Source organism: Helicoverpa zea, chromosome 11 (genome assembly GCF_022581195.2).
Source record: "Helicoverpa zea isolate HzStark_Cry1AcR chromosome 11, ilHelZeax1.1, whole genome shotgun sequence".
Lineage (NCBI taxonomy): Eukaryota > Metazoa > Arthropoda > Insecta > Lepidoptera > Noctuidae > Helicoverpa > Helicoverpa zea.
The window spans coordinates 3349146-3372477 of NC_061462.1; the positions used below are offsets into that span (position 1 = coordinate 3349146).

Here is a 23332-nt window from a genome sequence, read left to right on the forward strand (position 1 = left end):
AGCTCCTAGTACCAAAGCCCACTAAATACAAAAGGTCGAGGGGTTATGTTACAATCGTAAACCAATCGCGCTGTTCGGTCCAGGCGTAGTCCAGTAATGTTGCCAACGTGAAAATATTTATTTGCAAAGAAAAACTGAGACCACAATTTTTGTGAAGCTCGTAATTGACTTCGTTATTCAAAATAATGAGGCAAGTAATAGTAGTATGAAAGGACGAAATAAAATGTGGAATGAAAATTCAATCTCTACACGTGTTGTCGGTTAATTAGTAAAAGTTAAAGCACAGCAAAAAAATTCTAACAACAGTTGTGTCACTAATTAGTGACGAAAGTTCAGTTAAGACATTTGCATGTATAAAACTGACATTTTTTACGCTACATCTTAGTTTATTATTTATTGTAGATTTTTGCCATACTGTGACTACATTTTTTATATGTAAGCACTGAGTGCATGAAGTTATCACTCATCAAGAACAAAACCAATACCAAATGGTTCTCGATACGGTAAGAATTGTTCACGGCTAGCAACACCCAACAGCTGTGTGAAATTGCTTGTGGTCAGTCCACTACACTACATCTCACAAGACAGCATTAATTTATCGACGCAATACATAAAGACACTATCTATACGATAAAAGTTTTCGCGTTACAAGTTTCTGAGTGAGCTGTTTAAGTTCGATTGTAACTTAGTTGTTTGTTCCAATTGCGGTACATAATTGTCTCTTTAGAGATAGAATTGGGAATGAAACAGATGTACGTATATGTGTAGTAGCCATTCTAAAGAAAAAGTAACATAACCATGAATGTCAGGGTTATTCATATTTATTACGACCATCGTCTTATTGTGAGAATGAAAAACAGCAAATAGCCGATGGTGAGTTACTTATTCTTTATAATAATGATAGTCCCCAGGCCGGCGAACAAATTTTTTTTTGATACATTTAAAACTTTGTGAGTGCCTTCCTTACGATGAGTCCGACAAACTTTTCGAATGCGCAAATTTTGGTGCCGCTGCGTTTTTTAATGCTTGACTCCTGAAATTGTCGATATGACGTCACTATGGCTCTTCGTACATACACGTTTCATCTTTTGAGATTCGTTTAATAAAGTTAACTAGAGAATGGTGGTCAACTTGTCCGATAAAGATCGTGCTGCGTTTGGAGTGTCCACCATCCTGAAAATGTCGATATGACGTCACTATGACTCTTCGTACATATCTGTTTCATTTTTGAGATTCGTTTAATAAAGTTAACTAGAAAATGGTGGTCAACTTGTCCGATAAAGATCGTGCTGCGTTTGGAGTGTCCACCATCCTGAAAATGTCGGTATGACGTCACTACGACTTCGTACATACCTGTTTCATTTTTTGAGATTTGTTTAATAAAGTTAACTAGAAAATTGTGGTAAGCTTGTCCGACAAAGATCATGCTGCATATGGAGTGTCCACCGTCCGGAAAATATAGATATATTTTAAGATTTGGTACAAAGTACTGACAATTGGTGTGAAGTATATTAATAGTAAATGTTGCATTTAGAAAGTCGTTTCGAATGATATATGTATCATTACTACAGGAGGGATTTATTAACTTGAAAACACCTATCGATAAAATAATCTTATATAAGCTCTAGCTTCTGAAATACTAACAATTCGCCGAAGTTTTTTTAATATGAAATGTTGCATTTAAAAACGTCTTTTGAATGATGTATAACTCATTACTAGAGATGGGATTTATTTAATTGAAAACATCTATCAATAATTATAATTTTAAATAAGCTCTAGCTTCTAAACTACTAACAATTTGTCGGAAGTATGTTAACACGAAATATTTCATTTGAAAAGGTTTTTCAAATAATATATAATTTGTTACTAAAGAAGTAATGGATTAGCTTGACAGAACTTACCAATAATATATTCTTAGAAAAGCTCTAGCTTTTAAAGTACTAACAATTTGTCGGAGTTATGCTAATACAACCTTGCGCTTAAAAAGATCTTTTGATTGAAATATGGCTCATAACTTCAAGTGAGATGTTATTCCTTAACACAATGTAAAGTATCAAAAATATGCCTTAGGTCAGTTATGTCTTCCAAAATACTAAGAATCGGTAAGTGGTATGTTAAGACGGACTATAGCGCTTAAAAAGATCTTTCGATTGACATATGGTTCATACCTAGAGGTGGGACATTATTCCCTAACATAGTAAAACCTATCGATAATACGCCTTATTTGGGCTATATCTTCTAAAATACTAAGAATTGATAAGTGGTATGTTGAGACAAAATGTTGCACCTAAAAAGACCTTTTGATTGATATATAGTCCATTAATAGATGTGGGATATTATTCCTTAACATAATATAAACTATCAACAATACGTCTTAGTCAGGCTACTTTTTCTAAAATAATAATTAAAATTGGTAAGTAGTATGCCAATTTAATATACTTAAACAATGCACGTGAATATTTAAGTCAGAAATTGACAAAAAGAATAAACTTCTTCCAATTGTAATATTTTTTTCTCATTTTCTTGTCGAACTGACTATTTGACTCACTACATTTGTCGGACAAGTCGATATTTGCAATAAGAATAGTCTTATCTATCATTGTTGTATTTGTCCGACATGTATGTATGGGGAGACACAGTGACGTCATATCGACATGTTTCGGATGGTGGACACTCCAAACGCAGCATGATCTTTATCGGACAAGTTGACCACAATTTTCTAGTTAACTTTATTAAACAAACCTCAAAAAATGAAACGTGTATGTACGAAGAGTCGTAGTGACGTCATACCGACATTTTCAGGATGGTGGACACTCCAAACGCAGCACGATCTTTATCGGACAAGTTGACCACCATTCTCTAGTTAACTTTATTAAACGAATCTCAAAAAATGAAACGTGTATGTACGAAGAGCCATAGTGACGTCATATCGACAATTTTAGGAGTCAAGCATTAAAAAACGCAGCGGCACCAAAATTTGCGCATTCGAAAAGTTTGTCGGACTCATCGTAAGGAAGGCACTCACAAAGTCTTAAATGTATATGTATCAAAAAAAAATTTGTTCGCCGGCCTGGGGACTATGATAAACTAAAAGCATTTTCCATCAGAGTACCTATATTTTTTCCAATTTACATGTTCCAGCACCTAACCATCTTTAAGTCCCCAAGGACAGTTAAAACCGTCTACGAATTCGTACCAGGTAAAAACGGAACTGTAGACAGAATATTATCGTCGCCAAATCAATATTAAAGATTAGTAATATCAAATAATCTTCCGCGCAGCAGGTATATCCGTGTTGAAATGTTACCTTTTATCGTCAGTAAGTCGCGTCAAAATCCTCCCCACTGGGAAATCGGGTGCGTTTGTCGAAATCCGTCTCGTTTTCCGCTGCAAACGAATTTAAAGTGAAACCGTAATCGTTGATTTTCAGGGCTATCAATTACGCCCCCTCCCGTTCTTTGTAAAATGTAAATGGGCGAATTTTTCCCTAAGAGAGAAAACATTTGTTTTTATCATTCTAGATTCGACAACATCTTTGAAACTATGTAGACGAGACGAAAAGCATAAAGCTTATATTTATGCTACTAATAAAGTCTAAAAAGTTTTATGGGTATCGAACTTTTTACGTTTTTGAAACACTGTTTCAACTATCTTTTTTTGCTGGGCAGTGAATAAAGTGCCACTTGCAAGCAGTTTCTATCTGTATAAACTGTGAGATTTAGTGTTCCCAATTGCCAACTTTTCTCAACCAATGCGATGGCACTTTTTACAGCTTTTTTTTTTTTTTTTTTTTTTTTTTTTATTCTTTAAAATTATAAGGGGTTTTTATCCACAAGGATACGCCAACCCCATTGTACCTTATCGCTACTATTACACAGATAAACTTATAATCTATCTTATACACTACTTACAACTTGAACTACAAATTGGATTATAAATTGAACTACCTTTAATTAATCTAGGAATCTGTTATTAAGTAACATGTTGTACTAGACCACACAATCTTTTTGCAACTTTTGATTTAGGATTCGCTAAAATAGTGAAAACGAGCCCTAGATCAAAAACATTTAAATTAAAATCCCTAATCAATGAATCTCTTTCGTTTTTGTTCTTAGCACATTCCATCAGCAAATGTTGCACGTCTTCTATTGTGTTGCAAACTTCGCAGTTTGGAGATGTTGCCTTTCGCATTAGAAAAGCAAATTTTGCTGATGGAAAGTGCCCAGAACGCAATCTTAAAGCTATTTTGATAAAACTCCTACTCAAATCAGTGTCATCAAACCAGGGCGCACGAGGAGGTTCGCTCTGAATAATTTTGTACCATATACCTTTTTGGTTCGAAATCTCGTTGAAATGATTTTTCCATTTCTCATAACAAGACTTCTTTATTTTAGAAACATATTCCCAGTAATCAGGTAAGTAAGAAATGTTATTCTCTGCGTTAATCGCTAATTTCGCCAGCCGATCAGCCTCCTCGTTGCCTCTTAAACCTATGTGTGCTGGAACCCATTGCAATATAATTCTGATTTCGTCTTTATTAATAATGCTAATAATTCTAAGTATGTCGTAAGCTATCGATGCACCTCTGCAACCAGAGGCGCATCGAGCTACATGCTGTAAAGCACTTTTGCTGTCGGTAAAGATAACTGTTTTGTAATAATTTTGATTGAAAGCATAAGCTACTGCCTTGTATATTGCAATGAGTTCCAGCGTCATTATACTAACACTTGCATCAATTCTAAAACTAGCTTTGAAATCTAAATTAGTATGAAAAAAAGCTGCCCCACCACCATTAACATTTTTTGATCCATCCGTGAAAATTTTATCAAAATCTTTATATTTACTACTTAATTCTGCTACGACTTCATTTACCAATAGATTAGGGTCATAACATTCTTTCGATTGTTTTATATATTCTAGATCAGATCTAATAACTCCTTTAGTTTGTATGGTTGACACCCACACATCCAGAGTAAACATTTTGAGAACATCTGAGGAAACAATTTTCAGTTGACTTAATTCATTAAGCGTAGATGCTAGCAACGGTTTCTTTTTATTTACCCAGTAACTATTATTTATTAAAGAACTTAATTCTGAAATTATATTAATATTTAAATTGTTTGTCCATGATCGAGACTTCAGGATATGCTTATAGCAGAGATATTGCCTCCTCAAAAACAGTGGTGGTATGTGCAATTCGCTTTCCATCACATGTATTGGTGAGCTCCTAATGAAGCCCCCTACAACTCTTAGGGCCTGATTTTGCACTTTATCCAATTTATAACCATGTGTCTTTGCAGCAGAATCATACAAATAACACCCATAATCGATCCGACTTCTTATGATAGAAATATATAATCTACGCATATGTTTGGTGTGAATTCCCCATGAGCTACCCGCTAATATTTTTAATATATTCAGATATTTTGTACATTTTTCAATTAATTCATTAATATGTTTTCTCCAGCGCAGACTTCTATCTATCCAAAGTCCTAAATACTTAATACATTCTACTATATTTAATGGTTGATCATACACCTTCAGAGTTGGCAATATTCGTCTTTGACCCCTGCTGTAGATACAAAAGTTAGATTTAGTTGACGACAAACTCAGTCCAATCTCACCCAGTAAGGCTACAATACAATTGAGAGCATCTTGTAATGCATGTTCACATTCCGCGATTTGTTTGTTACTAATGTAGATAACAAAGTCGTCAGCATATTGTGACACTATCACATTCTGTACTTGATGACATATTCGGTAAGTAACCAAGTTAAATAAAAGGGGGGAAAGCGGATCCCCTTGAGGTAACCCTCTACTAGTCCATCTACATTCAGTCCCTTGACTATTACAAGATTTCATAATTAAATGTCGTTCACTTATAAAAGACCAAAGGTACACACAAAATTTAGAACCAATTTGGATTTCATCTAGCACTTTAGTAACTGATTCATTTAGCACATTGTTGTAGGCATTTTCAATGTCCAAAAAGCATGCGATTGTAGGAGCATTTTTAGTAAATCCGATTTGTATATAAGATACTAGTCTAGAAAGTGCGTCTAATGAAGATTGTGACTTCCTAAATCCTACCGTATATGGAGATATTAATTTGTTCTTTTCTACGAACCATTCAATACGTTTACAGATCATTAAATGGAAGGTTTTACAAATGCAAGATATCAAAGAAATGGGTCGTAGTTTAATGTCTGTATTAAGATTATTTGAGTGTTTAGGAATAGGGATGATTACAATATTACGCCATTGGACTGGAACAATACCGAGTGAAAATACCAAATTGAAGATTTTAACTAAAAATTGTTTTCCTACTTTGGGTAAATTATAAATCATTGAATAAGAAATACTGTCATAGCCCGGAGCCGTGTCCTTCTTTTTTGAACAATTTTCGAGTTCTTGAATAGTAAAATCCATTTCTAAAACCTCATTTTTAGAACTAAAATAGGGCATACAACTAGAAACATAGTCTGGAGTTAGGGACCGTAACAATTCATTTTGTTTTTCAAACGGTATACATGGGCGTTGATGTTTGAAACCCTTCATCCATCTCATCCTTCGCCACATCTCAGGGGCTGACGTAACTTCATCAATTGAACTGCAGAATTTTTGCCAACCTTGATTTCTAAATTTTTTAATTTGTTTTTGGGATTCTAAAGTAATTTTTTCTAATTTAATTAAATTTTCAGGGGTGGGATTTTTGCGGAAAGTGGATAAGGCTAGTCTTCGTTGTGCAACTAATTGCGATAAATAAGGGGTCCAATAATTCTTAGGTTTAAACTTTTCATCCGGCTGTTCAACTAATTTGTAATATGGTATATGTTTGTTCGCCGCATTTTCTATAGTAGTAATAAAAAAATCATACATTTCTTGAACATTACAAGCAGTTTCACTAAATTCTAAAATACATCTATTAATCGTCTCCCGGTAATCACCCCAGTTAGCATTTTTAAAATTTCTTTTTTTATGGATATGAATAGTACTTAATACATTAGCCGTCATTTTAATAATAAGATGGTCACTGCCCAAGTTTTCGTTAAATACCTGCCAATCAAATTTAATTGCAACATCAGAGGTAATAAATGAGACATCGGGCGATGTCTGTTGTAAAATTCCATTCACTAACTTAACCCGAGTCGCTTGGCCGTTGTTTACAGAAATAAAGTCATTATCTAGCGCTGCATCCATAACTTGTGTACCCCGAGTATCCGATTTAACAGACCAATTAGTGTGGTGTCCGTTAAAATCCCCCGCTATTATTGTTTTACTTGTAAAGTGTGAGAATATGTCATTCCAGTCAGACAGGTGTGTTTGTACGGATGAGGGACAGTAAAGCGACACCACATATTCTACGTCCTTGCAATTTAATAACTTAATACAGACCATTTCGATACCCACATTGTTATTATTTAATGACACTAGGTGAGATTGCACTGACCTGTGCACCAACAAAGCGACACCACCGTAACCGTCATATCTGTCATTCCGATATACATTGTATCCGCTAATATTTACACTGACTTCACCGTCAAACCATGTTTCGCTTATAATTGCGATATGTATATTTTCTCGAATTAGAAGTTCTGAAAAGGATACAAGCTTGGGACGTAAACTTTGCGAGTTCCATTGAAATATGTTCAACTTAATTATTTTTTGTAAGCTATCCATTACTAAAACAATTTATGTTGTTCAAGATTTCTTCCCCTAATATTAACTTAATTACAAAATTTTTTAGTTCCTCACACACAATTTTAAACAAAGATATAATTTTTTCTTCAAATTTACTCTCGGATCTAATAATACTTTTTATTTTCTCCCAAAGTTTCTTCCATTCAAATTTATCTAATAGTTGTTCGCTCCTCTTCGGACCTTCCTCAATTCTTTGTGATGTAGAACGTTCTTCATCTACCCGCAGCTCAAAAATATCATCATTTTTGTTATTGTATGTTTTATTTGTATTCTTCGTGGTAACCTGTTTTGAAGTGACTTCTTTATTTGTTATTGCCGCTGGTTTTTCGGTCTGTCGTAATCCTTCTTGTTTATTTTTATTTTCATGCAGTTCTTGATGTACCAAGGCCTTCGTCAATACACTACTATATGTTTCTGTAGCGGAGTTAGGTGGGATTATTGGTTGCGTGTTAGTAATTTGTGATGTGTCCATTGTGTCTTTATTCATTTCTTGTTTTTTATCCATGTAACGTTGTAGGGCATTTCTGTATGTAAGTTGTTCTTCGCTCATGATTTTCCTGATAGTTTTTTCTTTTATGTACATGGGACACTTTCTGTCCAAAACAAAATGATTCCCCTTACAGTTAAGACATTTGTATTCTTCCAAGCTACAATTGTCATGATTTCCTCCGCACTTAGGACAACATATCTTTTTAGCTGGGCAAAATTTGATGGAATGTCCAAATTTCCAGCATCCTGAGCATTGTGTCACTGGGAAAGTATACGCTTCTACTATAAAACGACAGTCGTATGCATAGACATATTGAGGTAATACATCACCTTTGAAACTAATTCTTACAGACTCGCAATCAATCCATTTACCTTCCGAATTCAGTCGTTGTAGTCTCTTAATTGATAAAACCTCAGTATTTGATTTTAAGATATTCTTAATTTCGTCTTCGTTTAATTCAAGGTCAATACCTTTCACAATTCCATAGGAAGTCGTCATTTCCTGAGTTGATTGACACCTCAACCCCATGTCTTTGATTTTCTGACAGTTTAGTAGTTTTTCAGCATCCTCAATTCTTTTAAACTGAATCATAGCTTTAAATGAACTTTTATATTTTATTCTCAGAATATTCTTCATATTTTCAGCGCTTAATAACTTAGCCATGGCTATAGGTTTAGGTAGTTCATTCTGCGATGTAATACACACTTCATGAGTGTTCGTTGCCTTTTCCTCATTTTTCTCAATCTCATTACCATTCCTAGTATCCGTAGAATCACTTCTTATTAAACGTTTAGGTTTCCTTCGATTTACAGTTATAAAGCCATCTTCACTTGAGTCATCTTCTCTTTGTTTTCTCTTCTCCACAGATCTTGCTCTTCCATCAGTTATTTTTTCTATCCCTACACCTTCAACTTCCATCTCAATCAATTGTTCTTCACATCTCTTTACTATTTCTGAATCACTTAAATCCGTTCCACTTGAATTTTCTCCCATTTCTTGATTAACCCGTTTTAGACGTATCACTCGTTACAAAGCTGCGAAAAGCATAAACGCGTATGCACAGCTCCACGACTCGCGCCACACTCTTTTTACAGCTTTTTGGATTGTGAGAAAACAAATGTCTGTTTAAAACAGGACTCGAAGTTTAAATCATTAGATACCTACTGAGTACACCATGGTGCTTTTTTATTATTGTAGAATTTATAGGTATGTACCTATGGACACCTACTATGCTACACTCTTGTAACATCTTTCTCAGCCACAGACAGGTTCTGCATAACTAAATCAGATAACCCAGTTTCCAGGAGCCTTCGTTTCACGCCTGCTTAGAGCTATCACTTCTAGATATTCTATCTTCCTAAACGGCTCATTTGTTTGCCGCAAGGCTGCCGCTTTCGGCAACATCAGAATATGACGTGACTAATAGCGTTATGTCGGAGATTTATTGCTCGGAACATTGCAATGTTGAGGAGCGAATGAAGCTTATAAGAAAGAAAGGGACTCGCGAGTGTTTTATTCAGTTATGTGTGAGATCGTTATTATTGGATGTAGTGATTCGGTTATCGGAGTACTTTTGGTTGCCCCCGAAAAGTGATATCTGTATAAAGCAAAATGAATTAATCTTTATCGTCTAAAATATGGAATGAAATTCGAAATATTCATTAACTAATTATTTTAAATTGACATAATATTTTAAATTGATAAGAAATATCAATTGCATGAATTAACTCTTGAACTACTATAACGTCCATTACAGTAATTGTATTTGACATAATCTACAGAGGCTTTGAATGTCTGTGACAAATCCGAAGCTGGTCCAAGCATTTTGTACTTAGCAAATAATTATCCGCAATTTAATCAAAATGCTCTACAAAACAGAATATTATTTTGTCCCTTATCTCAGCACCTTTAAAACGCCGAAAATAATTAGGTCTGTTTACAAGTTTTCTTAGGAAAGAAGGCCCAGTAAGATCGCTAAAAAGATTTTATTCTTAAGACCCTCGGGAATTTTAATTATGAAGTTTTGTTAACTTTTAATAATTCGGCAGAAAATTAGTCTTAAGGAAACTTTAATTAAGTCGTGTACACAAAGGACGGTGTAATTTAGTTGGTTGAAAAAGTTAGGAGAGACAACAAAGTTTAACTTCAGCAGAGATGGGTCTACGGGTTAAATATTCATGCTGCGAATCGGGTGTGTAGTGTGTTGTGAACTGTGCCATTTCATTAAAAGTAATGAAATCAGTATGAATTACGAAATTAAGCTGAATTAATTTATGTATTATTATAAGCAGATTTGGCTGGTAAATTATTCAAATGATGCGGTTCGTTGTTTATTTATCTAACACTAGCTGGTGCCCGCGACTTCGTCTGCGCAGGTTTAGTATTTCGAACAATATGTTTACAAATTGTAGCCTATGTGTTATTCTGATGTATAAACTATATTATTGTAAAGTTTCATTAAAATCCATTCAGTAGTTTTTGCGTGAAAGAGTAACAAACATCCATACATCCATACATACAAACTTTCGCGTTTATAATATTAGTAGGATGTTCCCATTTAAGTTTGGACACGACTGTGGTTATCATTCTACTATGTTTTTGCTACGATATTTAGAGCGAGACCAAAAACTCTGATTAAGAGAAGTTAACAAACAACACATTTCTACATTTCGTTCCTATTTAAAAACCATTAAAATATAACCTCGTAAAACATCCAAGCAATACGAGGGGCCGAAACTACTGCTAACGTAAAGGTATCAAACAAAAACGTAAAATATCGGCAGTTTACTTCCTCGTTCCTCACCAGTTTCTTATACAAATGTATAGCACTTTATCACTAGACGAACAGGGGTACAACATTATGTGAAGGAACTGACACGTTCGTAGTAAATTTCAACGTGTGTAATGTTGCAGAACCGTGTGTAGTTACTACCGTATCTGTCATTGAGGAAGGAGCTGGAGTATAGGTGGCTTCAGATTACGCTATACTATTGTACGATATAGTTAGCGAAACAAACCCTTTTTTATGGAAAATAATCAAATAACCCGCTGTGGGAGCAGCTTGAGGGAGTGTCTTAAAGAAGGGCCTAATGCTACAGCATAAATAAACAGCGACAACAGTCTGTGGACCGATAGAGTTCACCAAGACGCTAAGTCCGCCATTCTACATTATGAAGCAATGCTGCTTCAGCAATAGAAAGCATTGAATAGAATCATTCAATAAATAAACACCAATAATGAGCGTGCCCATAAAAATGCATGATGCGCAACATTGTTATGCTGTTACATTATAGCGTAGTCTGCCACCTTATTTCAAGCCTGAGATGTCGAATAATAAACAACTGTCGTCATGATGGACACCGGATTTCGTATCTCAGTTTATCTGTTGAGGAAACGTTAGGATCACGATCTAATTTGCAGACGGAAGGTGATTGTGTGACGAGCTTCTGGGTCGTGAGATCGTGACGTAGCATGTTACAGGTCGGACATCGATGTATATTCGTAGGGTCACGTAAGTACATCTGAATCCGTACAAACCATTATGTATGTATTGACAAGACTTTTTGTTTTCAAAGAAGGCACTACTTTTTTTTTAACGACGTCAAAAATCATCAAATGACCCCTCCCGCTGTGGGTTAGCAGCGTTGAGGCTTTTCATAGGCTTTTTATGTACCAGGGCCGCGGTATCTCTTTCCCTACTACATTGGGGTGTTTTACATGGAGTGATTGTCAATTTGAAGAGCTCCTTAATCAAATGAACCCAGCAAATAAGTCCGTCGTTTTGGGAATTTAACTAACACACCCAAACAAAGGGGTGTCAAAAACCTAATTCAAACACAGACAGCGTCAGAAGCGCCACAAAATACACTTGGTGAATACACATCAAACTAGCTAAACTGACCTACATACAGACAATGGCAGGAGAAATTGAATGGGACGCTCTTAAATTATTGTCCATACGAGAGACTCCTTTGACAGCCGGTACAATACGTGAATGACGTCAGTTATCGGGGGTTCGTAGGGTAGATCGAGATTTTCAATAGACGCTATAATTTACCTGGAAAAAATAACGCGTTGTTATATGGGTTTTGGTTTAAACTAGCATTAAAGTTTAGACCCAAATCAGAATTTTAACTGGAATGTTCTGTTGGATTTCTTCAATTATCATTGATCGCGAACCTAAAGCAGCCAGGATCCTATAATAGATACATGTCATGTTTCTCACTTTGTTGTTTCTTGATATTAATAAGAAATACGCAAGACTAGATATCAGCGTAGGAGGATGAAAATCCTCACGTGTATGAGTTAGCTTCATAGAATAGATCCGAACCGTCTTACCACAAAAAGTTTTAAACGTCAGTTTATGCCTTGTCTAAAAAAATGTCAAATTATGACGTTGACATATGGTTCATTTTGCAGCCAAAATTTTATTAGACAAGTGTAAAACAGGGGTTAAAGTTTTTGTAGTAAGGCAATACATGTTTACCTATATTTTATATTACGTTGTGTTTATTTCAAAATAAAAATAGAAATCTCATTTATAATTCAAAATCTACCTACACAGGCTTAGAACTTTTTAATGAAATACATGTAAACATAAAATATTTAATCCATGCCATTAATATCCAGTTTCCAACTAAACAAAATCAATACAACTGTACCAACATCAATCATTTAGTTATTTGATTTAAAACTTATGTATAACAGCCAAATACAGCGACTATTTAGAATATTAATATCGAAAAGATTTATGTGAATTCTCTGTATAAAATATTACGTACATGAGGATTTATTTTCATGTAAACGTATATAAGGTGCTTTAATATTACCTGCCAGGACTTGAATGGGGGGTAGTATTGCGTTTATAGATTACAATAGTGAAGATAAATAATTGATTGTATGTCATATTTTTTTTCATATAAAAAAAAATACGTATGAATTTGACTTAATTTATTAGTTTAAAACCGTCCAGTAGAGTTGCGCGTTGCCACTCGAGATAGCAGTTGTTTTCATTGACAAAGTAAAGGCGCGGCTCCACCGCGGTGCACGGAGAGGCTACGCACGTGTATTAAGCTTCGCTTTGTAAGAAAATGTATGTGGTTGTGTCCACTGCAACCCACGGAGAGGCTACGCATGAATTGACGTCATTGATACACGCGTGGCTTGCTCGAATAGGCGGTTACATAGCTCAACGCTGTCAACGTGGGTCTACGTTTCCACTGGAGTACACGAATAAGACCCACGACTATGTACAGCTCGGTTATCGCAGAGCAGTTGTTGTAAGCGGTTACGTAGCTCAACGTTGTCAGCGTGGGTCTACCCGTGCGCCGTGCCACGCTATACATAGTCGTGGGTCATATTCGTGTACTTCAGTGGAAACGTAGACCCACGTTGTCAAACAAATGAATACACGCAGCTATAATGCGCCGCGTGTCCGTGCACAGCGTGCACTGCGGTGGAGCCGCGCCTTAACACTACGCGCGTAATTTGTGAACCACGTTATGCAGAGTAGAGCCAATGTTAATTTAATTTGTTTAATGTCTCAAATTGAATTGACTGTTCCGGGGAACGAATTTTCTTCACTATTGCAATCTATAAACGCAATACTACCCCCCATTCAAGTCCTGGCAGGTAATATTAAAGCACCTTATATATGTTCTGTCTAATGCTTCAGCCATATGTATACTTACGTATTCAAAACGCTGTGTATGAAAATATGTTTAGTAAGAAAAATAATTTACTGAATAATTTTTCAAAACGCCGAGGCAGCTTGCTTTTAGATATGCAAGATCAAATTTTCATGCTACAATAATAAATGGGACTGCCCACGGACCGACAAACCGTTTGCCTGGGTGAATTTGTAAGGTCAAATAGACCCCTTTCAGTGCAATAAAATAACCGTAATATGAGAAATATAAAATCGTTATCAACCTTGCAAAAGCCTTTTGAAGCGGAATAGAACCAATTTGGAGTATTTCGGGGAAAAAATCTATTAGGGTCACATTCCTATTTCACTTTTTTTTAATGTTGTACTACTTTTACGGGACTTATACCTTTTCTATTTCATGTTATAATTGTAGTTAAGCAAAAAAGGAAAGTTGTACGGCTTTTTTTTAAACAGTATTTCTTGTCGGTTCTTTTCCATGGGACCCGCTCTTAGAAACCTTGAAATTTACTTGAAGTCTGTCCTCACAAATGTGCAACATTTGTTTTGAAATAAAAAAAATGACCTTGACTTGACTTTTAGTGTATTATTCCTTCAATTTCATTTTACGTATGCCAACACCACATCAAGAGTCACTATTTTCAATAACAATTGATATGGAACATATTATTAACCGTTGAAATGTACGGTAAGTGTCGTTTGCTGTTATCAAAGTGCCATTTGTGTATAGAGCGAGGACTTTATGGTCCATTGGCATGCGTTATGGCGTGAGGTGAAAATATATTGCGAAGATTTCAAATGAAATAATACGCATTATATTTGTTATTTTTTTTAATATTCTTTTCAATATTTGTAACGTAATCCTAAATTGTGTTTGAATGGATTGAGTAATGCGAGTATGTAACTAATTGTCGATTTGTACTCAAATAAATGGAACATTATAAGATGGCTGAAACAACTTTTCTATCTATTTTTCATAATAAATTCTGCTAACCTTCAGACATATTATTCACGCACAAAGCGTTTTAACCTTTATAAGTTAAGCATATTTCTTCTAGGTATATTTTTATAAACCGTTTCCAGTATTATATTTCTTAAGATTTATTTTATCCCGTAAAACATGAGGTGTCAGAGATAAGTATTTCCTCCACACGGGGTGCCGAAGAATAATTGTATTTTCTACTTGAAATATAAACCATTTGAAACGGGCGTCGCCGTTGAAAAATAGAAAGGTTTAGAACATCTTAATGCCGCCGTTCCTGTATCGGAAAATGATCGATTCTGTTATCGAGTGTTAAAACGATTTTCCCGAGAAATATAGACTATCTATTCGAGATAAATGTGTTAAGAATGAAGTTACGATATGTGTAGGTAATACGACTCATATGGTTTCAATAAAGGTGAGAGAAATAGCGTGTTTCGGTTTCTGAAATTGTACTTAGTGTGTCACAATGGCATACCTATACTTTTTGATGCGCTATGCTTATATTGTACGGGATATAAGAAACAATCTACCAGTGTCTTGCTTAGCAGAAACATTGTTTTCTATACTAATACAATAAAGAAGAAAAATTTTGTTAAGCAATATTTTATACAAGATTATCTTGTTCAAACGGCATTATACGTCATAGCTCACCCATAATGTAGTGGAAAAAACACCATTTGTAATTTTCAAAACAACTATTTTTCTACCTTCGTAACCAACAACGTTCACAGTCATCTGACATCTGTGTGGGCAGTGTAAAGTGATGATAAGCACATTTCAAGTTATTTTGGACCCGACCTTTGATATAACGAAGTTTTAGTCGTTTTAGTCAGCTATAACGTAGGCTATTTCTCTTGTACCTACAGCTGGTGGGTGCCTTTTCAGTTGATTGATTCCGTTGACAACATAGTGTTAGTTCATTGAACAGCGCTTAGAATGTAAATTGAATTGACTTAGGACACACCTTATGTTGCAATGACGAGGGAAAATAGGTACCTACCTACGTGTAACTTAACGGCACATCAAAAAAAAATAGTGAGGACCACTCTCTCATTCAAATTTCACTCAATTACTGGCTGATATTTAATCAGCCAGTAATTAAAATGTACTACGGCAAAAACTTGCAAAGTATGCTTATTAAAAAGATTTTTAGTCACAAAGTACCAAGAACTCTTACCGATTTTCCACGAACAAATTTCCCTTCAAAAAAACGCAACGCCATGAAAGGTTCAAAGGTTCAATTTAATATCATCCACATAAGAGAAAAATGATCTCTTTCCGACCAATATTTTATATCGTTAAAACTTCATATCAAAGATTCCCATAAAAAGTTTTAGCGGCACAATTTTCCATGGTGCTTATGTTAAACCGGGCCATAAAATACAGGATAAAATAAATTTAGGGGACCTCGTTGTATCCTTAATTGATTAACTTAGAAGGCTGATGCGTATTTATATTACGATACAGCATAGAAAGAATGAAACTATCGATCGACCTTAACACTGGCATTTGAATAGCGGTTCAAAGGTCAAATATATTCATAGCAGTTTATATTATTTTGTAAATAAGCTGAGGTAGGTAAATCTGGGTTCGGACTTTAAGACCCGATTATTTAGGCCGTGTCAGCTTTAAGTTTATGGCAATCCGAATAGTTTTAGATTTAAGTAAATAAGACGAAAAATCTATTTACTATGCGGTGAAGCAAAATAAACACGCTTCTAAAACTATAAACGTGTAACGGTTGCGGTTTTGTGGGTCTAGCTTTGGCTCCAGACCTTATTTAATTATTATAAATAATAAATAAATAGTTTAATGTGTGTCAGTCCATGAAAAGAAACTAGGACTGTTATAACTCATGGGATAACTCAAACACAAAAGTAAAGTACTGCCCACAAAGGCTGGTCGGAAAATAAAGTTTGAAGGGAAAGCCTTTGCATACACCTTCATAATCGATTTATGGACTCCTAAAAGAAAATAGATTTATGGCTTGCGTGGGCCTTATAATGTAAACCAGAATAGGAATTGATTGATGTAGGTAGGTAACTGAGTTGTGTAATGTGCAGTTGTGTAGGTATGTTAGAAATGATATGCATATGCTATTTATCGTGTAATTTATTTCTGAAATTATCAAGTAAAATAACAACAAATTAAAGCATATTACAAAAAAGCTATTGCATTTTACTTTTATCAAGGTCAAAGTCAAATCATACTAACTAATGTCTACAAAGAAATAATGGTTCCAGGTAAAATGTCCTTAACATTGTCTTTGAACTCTCATTTATTTCAGAAAGAAAACAGAATACTTGTTTTTGAAATTAACTGTCTTTTGAACAAAACAAAATTCGTTAATGGGTCGACGTCAAACATTTTACGAACTGCAACTTCATTTATACAGAGAAAGAGGGGACACAGGTAGGGGCCACTTCCGTAATTTCATCAAAACTTTTAATACGCGGCCATCCGTTGTACTGTAAAGGCCACCATTAATACATTTTCATAAACTTTTGACTATGCCATACTGAGTTTGTGGAGCTAAATGTCTGCAAAGTTCCAACGTTAGAGATAGAGGAAGGAATTGTGTGGGTCAAAATTAACATGGAAGCCGTTACAGTAGAGAGAATGTTTTATTTCACGCCCGATGAGATAGACAAGTTTTTATGAATTGCCCAGAACTCGGCCACCAACTGTTTCAGTGGGTAACCGATTTATAAAGGTCCAAACTTCAGACGACATCGTCTGACTTAATCGAATCCTGTCGAGGCTTTCGTCCGGCTAATCAAATCTAGTAGCTCGTGACCAACTTTAGACGTGTCCAAAGTATTATTCAAGTCATTTCAAGGTAATTTCTTATATCAACATGATCGAGCACCGACATAATGTTATTAAAATATAGAGCGGTATTAAAACTGACAGCATGAAATGAATTAATGATTCGGTTCAAAGAATTCTTTTATTTATTGGTTCGATGATAAGGGATTGTTCACACCAAACGTATTGTCCGCCGCTGACTGTGAGTATACTCACTGTCTGCCCCAGTGTGAACGTCGACTCAATCTGCAGAACGCGTACTCACCAAGCCGACAATAGGCTATAGCGTACGATGCGCTACATGTGTGAACAAAAGAATAGGCTCTTGTAGGTTCACACTAGATGCGTACGCTGAGCGGCTGACTATTCTACACATAAAAGGGCTCAGTATTTGAAATTGCTCGTAGTATTTTATAAACGACAAAACTAGCGTAATTTATTTTTTTCAAATCAGACGTTTTACTGATATTTCAATTAAATGATGCGCATTCAGATAGTTGCCATTCGCGAAGCTCTAGAGGAAGACGAAAATAATAAAAAGAAGAGATTGTGGGTACATCCCTTAAATTTGAAGAGATGTTTTCTTGGTCAATTTCATACTTTATATTTCGAATATAGACTTTATCCAAATAAGTTCAAGAAATATTTTCGTATGACAGTAAAACATTCGATGAGTTACTATCTTTAATACGTTTAAGTTTATATAAAAGGGACACTAATTATCGACGTGCTGTACCGACCGAGGCGCGGCGGTGCGTACGCGGCGGAGCGGCGCTATTCGGCAACTGCGTCCGCGTAGCCAATCCGCGTCCGCCGTGCATAGTCGCGTAGTAAAATAATCGGCCACTGAGAGTCAGCTACAACAGACGACGTAACAGCGTATAGTCGGTTCGGTGTGAACGACAATTTCAATATATATGGAAAAGCAATAAACTGCGTAACGCGCGCTCACAGTCAGCGACCGACAATACGTTTGGTCTGAACGATGCCTTAATCTTGTTGTTATTAATCGATGCAGCATTATTTAAACGAGAGAAGAAAGATGGGTAATTGAAAAAAGCAGCTGAAAATTTTGCGTCGGCCGGTATGGTGAGGTACAAAAATTTGCGCCATAGTGTACATGAGGTATTTTTACACAAAAGAGGCAAAAATAAAAAGCGTAAACAAAGCGTAAATGAGCACGAAACTAAACTGTGGAACTGAACTGAAACGTCACATCCAAAGCCGTGGCGCGTATACCCCTCCCTGCAGTGAGTGGAAAAATGTTCGTCCCTCCTGTCCTTAATTTTAACTAATTTCGGCTGCAAACGCCTGCCGTGTCCGTGCCAAGAGCGAACTGCCCGAGTAATTACTTCGGGGGTAATCCCACAGAGCATGTAATCCTACGTAATATTATGTAGACGGGTATGACAGTGCTCTTAGATGATAATAAGCATTGCGAAGTACCATTTTCTTTTAACACTTTTTAATGGTATTTATGTGAGTTTTCGTTGCTGTTATTCTGCGTTCCTTTTTCATGTAATAACGAGTCTCAAAGTTAGATTCAGCTTATTTTTTGTACACCTATTTCAATTACAAAACATTATAACGATGCCATTTTTGACGACAATAACACTCACACATACACATACACACACACACATACACACACACACTCATACACACAAATACACACAAAGAGCACAACCCATACATACTCACATTCAGACTCTCATCACACCACTTAGCAAAAGAGCAAGCATATCATTAATTTTTTTTTCTTATGTATTTACTTATTTTGTCCTAAGATTTTATTGCATATAAAGTGTTGTTCTAAAAAAACGGGTGAAGACACTGGCTCCTGTAACACAGGTCTCACCTAGCACAGGAGCCAGGGCTTCCTTTGTAATTGTATTTTATTTTTTATGCCAATAAAACATTTATTTATTTATTTATTTAAGTTACTTCTAGTTAGTATTTCTTTTTTGCCCACGTTGTTTTTTTTTTTTTTTTTTTTTTTATTTAATTATAAAAAATAATGTTTACATTTTTTTTTCACTGATTCAGCATCACTTAAACCTCTCAGGTTTGTATGTGATACTTCACAATTCTATTCGTCTCACACAATAAATTATACATAGGTAAACGTTACGTTACACATTTTATAACAAACACAAACAATTAATCAACACTGCCGAATATTTTCCAAGTACCCACTACTTAGAATACATTCGACAGTGTTCTGTTACAGATTTAAGAAGAAGTGTGTTCTTAATTTATATTTTATGTTATTTTTTGTTATGGCATCACGAGTATCAGTAGGTAAAGAATTGATTAATCGAGGTATTATATATGCACTCGTTCTTGTGCCGTAGAAATTTTTTGCAGATGTGGTGACAAGTTTTTTTTGTGCTACGCTCCGCGTGTATACAGGATGACATTTTTCGAACTTTATTGAGTTATTGAAAAATTGTTCTTTTAGGATGTTAAACTTAAACTTATCGTGTACAGGTAATGTCTCGCAGTGCTTAAAATATTCAAGGTCATGTGTTAATGTAGATTTGACTTTAGGTAAAATTATTAATTTTAATGTCCTGAGTTGTAATGCAAGAATTGGATCCAGGTAGGTTTTAAAAGTACGTCCGTAGCTGGATAACCCGTACGATATGACTGAATCAAATAGTGCATTATACAACATGAGTCTAGTTTTATAAGGCAGGCGGTTTTTTATAATATAAAATTTAGCAAGAATCGCACGTAACTTATCACACACTCGTGCAATATGGGGACGCCAGTTAAATTTACTATCAATAAGTAATCCTAAATACATATGCGTATCAACCTGTTCAATAACTGAACATTTGGTATCACAATCAAGAGGATTTTCATGGAGACAACTGTGTGAGTGTGCTACTAGCTTGAAGATTGGGGTGTTATCTTTCAAGTAAGCTGATTTTATGTGCATTATTTTTGTTTTTTGGGCATTCATTACGAGTCCCAGATCATGACACCACATACTAAGCCTGTCGAAGTCATTTTGTAGAAGTGCACCTATAAGGGTCAAGTCCTTCCCTTCGATAAGGAGACATGTATCGTCAGCAAACTGATATGATTTAGAATTGAGAAATATTGCATTCATGTCGTTAACATAAGCCAGGAAATGCAGAGGACCACATACGGATCCTTGAGCTGTACCGTTGGTCACACACACGGGGTCACTTAGGCTGTTATCTATTCTAACGTGATATTTCCTGTTTTTTAGGTAGTCAGCACACCAGGCGTACATTGGACCCCGCAATCCACTGTCTTTTAATTTCTCTAATAGTTTGTGGTGGTCTAGAGTGTCGAATGCACGGGAGAAGTCAATGAATAGTGCTAGAACATGTTTTTTTTCATTGAGTGCAGTGTTAATGTGATCTGTAAATTTTGAAAGCAACTCAGTAGTGCTTTTATTTGGCTGAAAACCATATTGTGACTCATTTATAATAGAATTTTTTCCATAAAATGTGTATATTTGGTTACAAACAAATTTTTCGACAATTTTGTCTATTGACGATAATAACGTGATTGGGCGATAATTATTTTCGTCGTTTCTTTTGCCTTTTTTGAATACTGGTCTAACACATCCTATTTTAAGATTATCCGGGTACAGGCCAGAGTGAACACTAATGTTAATGAGTCTAGCTATAGAAGTTTAAAACCACGATTTTTTTCAAAGAGTCAAGGTTGCTTCCATTTCAAAATAGATTCTTGTCGCTAAATAAGGACTAGACTCCGTTCCCTTTCCTCTTTCACTACTAACTTTGAGAGCTTCAATATCATCCGTACGGACCAACTTTCCCTCCCTAAAACACTTTCGCAGAAATGATAAGACCGAAAAAGCGGCTAATTTGGTTTATCACTGTAAAATTAAAAGAACAGTTCAGTCAAGGAAATGGGAAGGAAATCGTGATAAAATTTAACTTGTTGCTGGTTACAAGAGACGAAAAACAGCAGTCAGATACTGAGAAAACAGCCACAGCTAAGGCAACGGCAAGGTTTTTAAACAATGTTTTTCATAGATATTTTATATGGAAGGAAATAATTTAACCGTGTACTTTCCAATATAAAGTTTGTAACATTGTCGTTCGCGGTTCGTCTCAAATCCTTTCTCTAGGCCACAAGCATGGAAAAAAATCCTAATATAACGAGGCCTTAAAAAGTCATGTTGGCAACAATGTAATTTGAGTGTTCGTCGGTAGCTCGAGGGTGCTCCGACATTCCACCCCTCTGATATCACGTTTGTAGCCAACTTTTACTCAGATATAACGTGTTTAAATATTATAACAAACTCTTTGAAAACATATCGCGATCGAGGAGCTTTTAGGTTACATGAAATATAATGGAAAAGTTTTTAAAAGCCAAGTTAAAGGGTGAGTTCAAATATTGATGAAATTGTTCTTAAACTTGTAAAGGAATGAAATATTAATAAAGCCATAAAACGTTATGGCAAATCGCAGAAAAGAAAAAAGAATTAACAATTCAAATTGAGAAATCCCACAGACAAAACGAAAAGCACAGCAGATGCGGGTACTGCAAAACGTTTCATATTGAAAGCGCTTTATCACTTTCGCCACTGTATTTTCTTTTCCACAAATCCAAAAGCGGTTACCGCAATGAAACAACAATTTTAATTTAAACCGATATTGATTAAATACGGTAGACAAAATTCATTTATGCTCTTGTTCACAAAGCGTTGATTGTAAAAAATACAAAAACTACGGAGATTTTTCCCGTTGCAGTACGTTTATAGCCGCTGGCGTGAAGCTCTACTCTATCGGTTCATTAATTCCGTCGTTCCTGTGATGACCAAATAAGTTCTAGCCGAATTCGTTGTACGAATATTGAATGTTTTGTTCTTCATCGCTTTTTTAAATAACGATAAAATTGGCTGCACCTATTAAATAGACAGGACGAAATAAAGTAAATTAATTTACTTGAGTCTACTAATGAACAATTCCTAACAAATCTATTGAGGCCCAACTTGAGCTTAAACGAGAGCAAAGTACAAAGTTCTGGCCACGATTTGTGTAAGTTAAGTACATGATACTAGGCCGTAGTGAATAATAATTCTATGGAAATTGCCAAACTAGATTTATAGACTAAGTTGTACAAAGGCCTTCAAAGTCCGACACTCTAGCCGAGATAATGAAGGGACTTTCCGAAGAAGAGATCGTTTGGCGATTCTCAATAACGAAACACATAAATCACCCAATTGATTCCTTTTCTTGTGCGTTCAAAACAAATGAAAGTTATTAGTCATTTGTAAACGTTAGCTTCAACGACTTGAAGACAATATGATCTATCTGAGGCATCATTTTTCTGCTCCTTTTTCTTCATTTTAGTCAAAAAATTTCTTCATTTTAGTCAAAAAAGAACTTTCGAAGTATTAAATATAGTAGCCCGCAGGTTTGTGCGTTGTAGTGAACAAGTTAAATTCACACTTTTTAAAGCCTACTGCCAGACTTTCTACACGTGCAGCCTGTGGTTCAGATATACACAGAGAACGCTCAATGCCCTACGTGTCCAATATAATAACGGATTTAGGATGTTGTTGGGGTTGCCCCGTTTCTGCAGTGCCTCCGGTATGTTTGCGGAAGCCAGGGTAGACGGCTTCCATGCTATAATACGCAAGCGGCTCGCATCATTGCTGAACAGAGTCAGG

General features: G+C 35.5%; 2 protein-coding genes across 6 annotated transcripts in view; both read right to left on the bottom strand.

The window, feature by feature from the left end:
* LOC124634547 (peripheral plasma membrane protein CASK) overlaps nucleotides 1–23332 on the bottom strand; it is a 232416-nt gene that overhangs the window by 81567 nt on the left and 127517 nt on the right. The window lies entirely within an intron of this gene.
* On the bottom strand, nucleotides 7360–9837 carry LOC124634548. Its single transcript, XM_047170166.1, has one exon. It carries the CDS (start codon nucleotides 9182–9184, stop codon nucleotides 7673–7675), a length of 1512 nt encoding a protein of 503 aa, XP_047026122.1. The 5' UTR covers nucleotides 9185–9837; the 3' UTR covers nucleotides 7360–7672.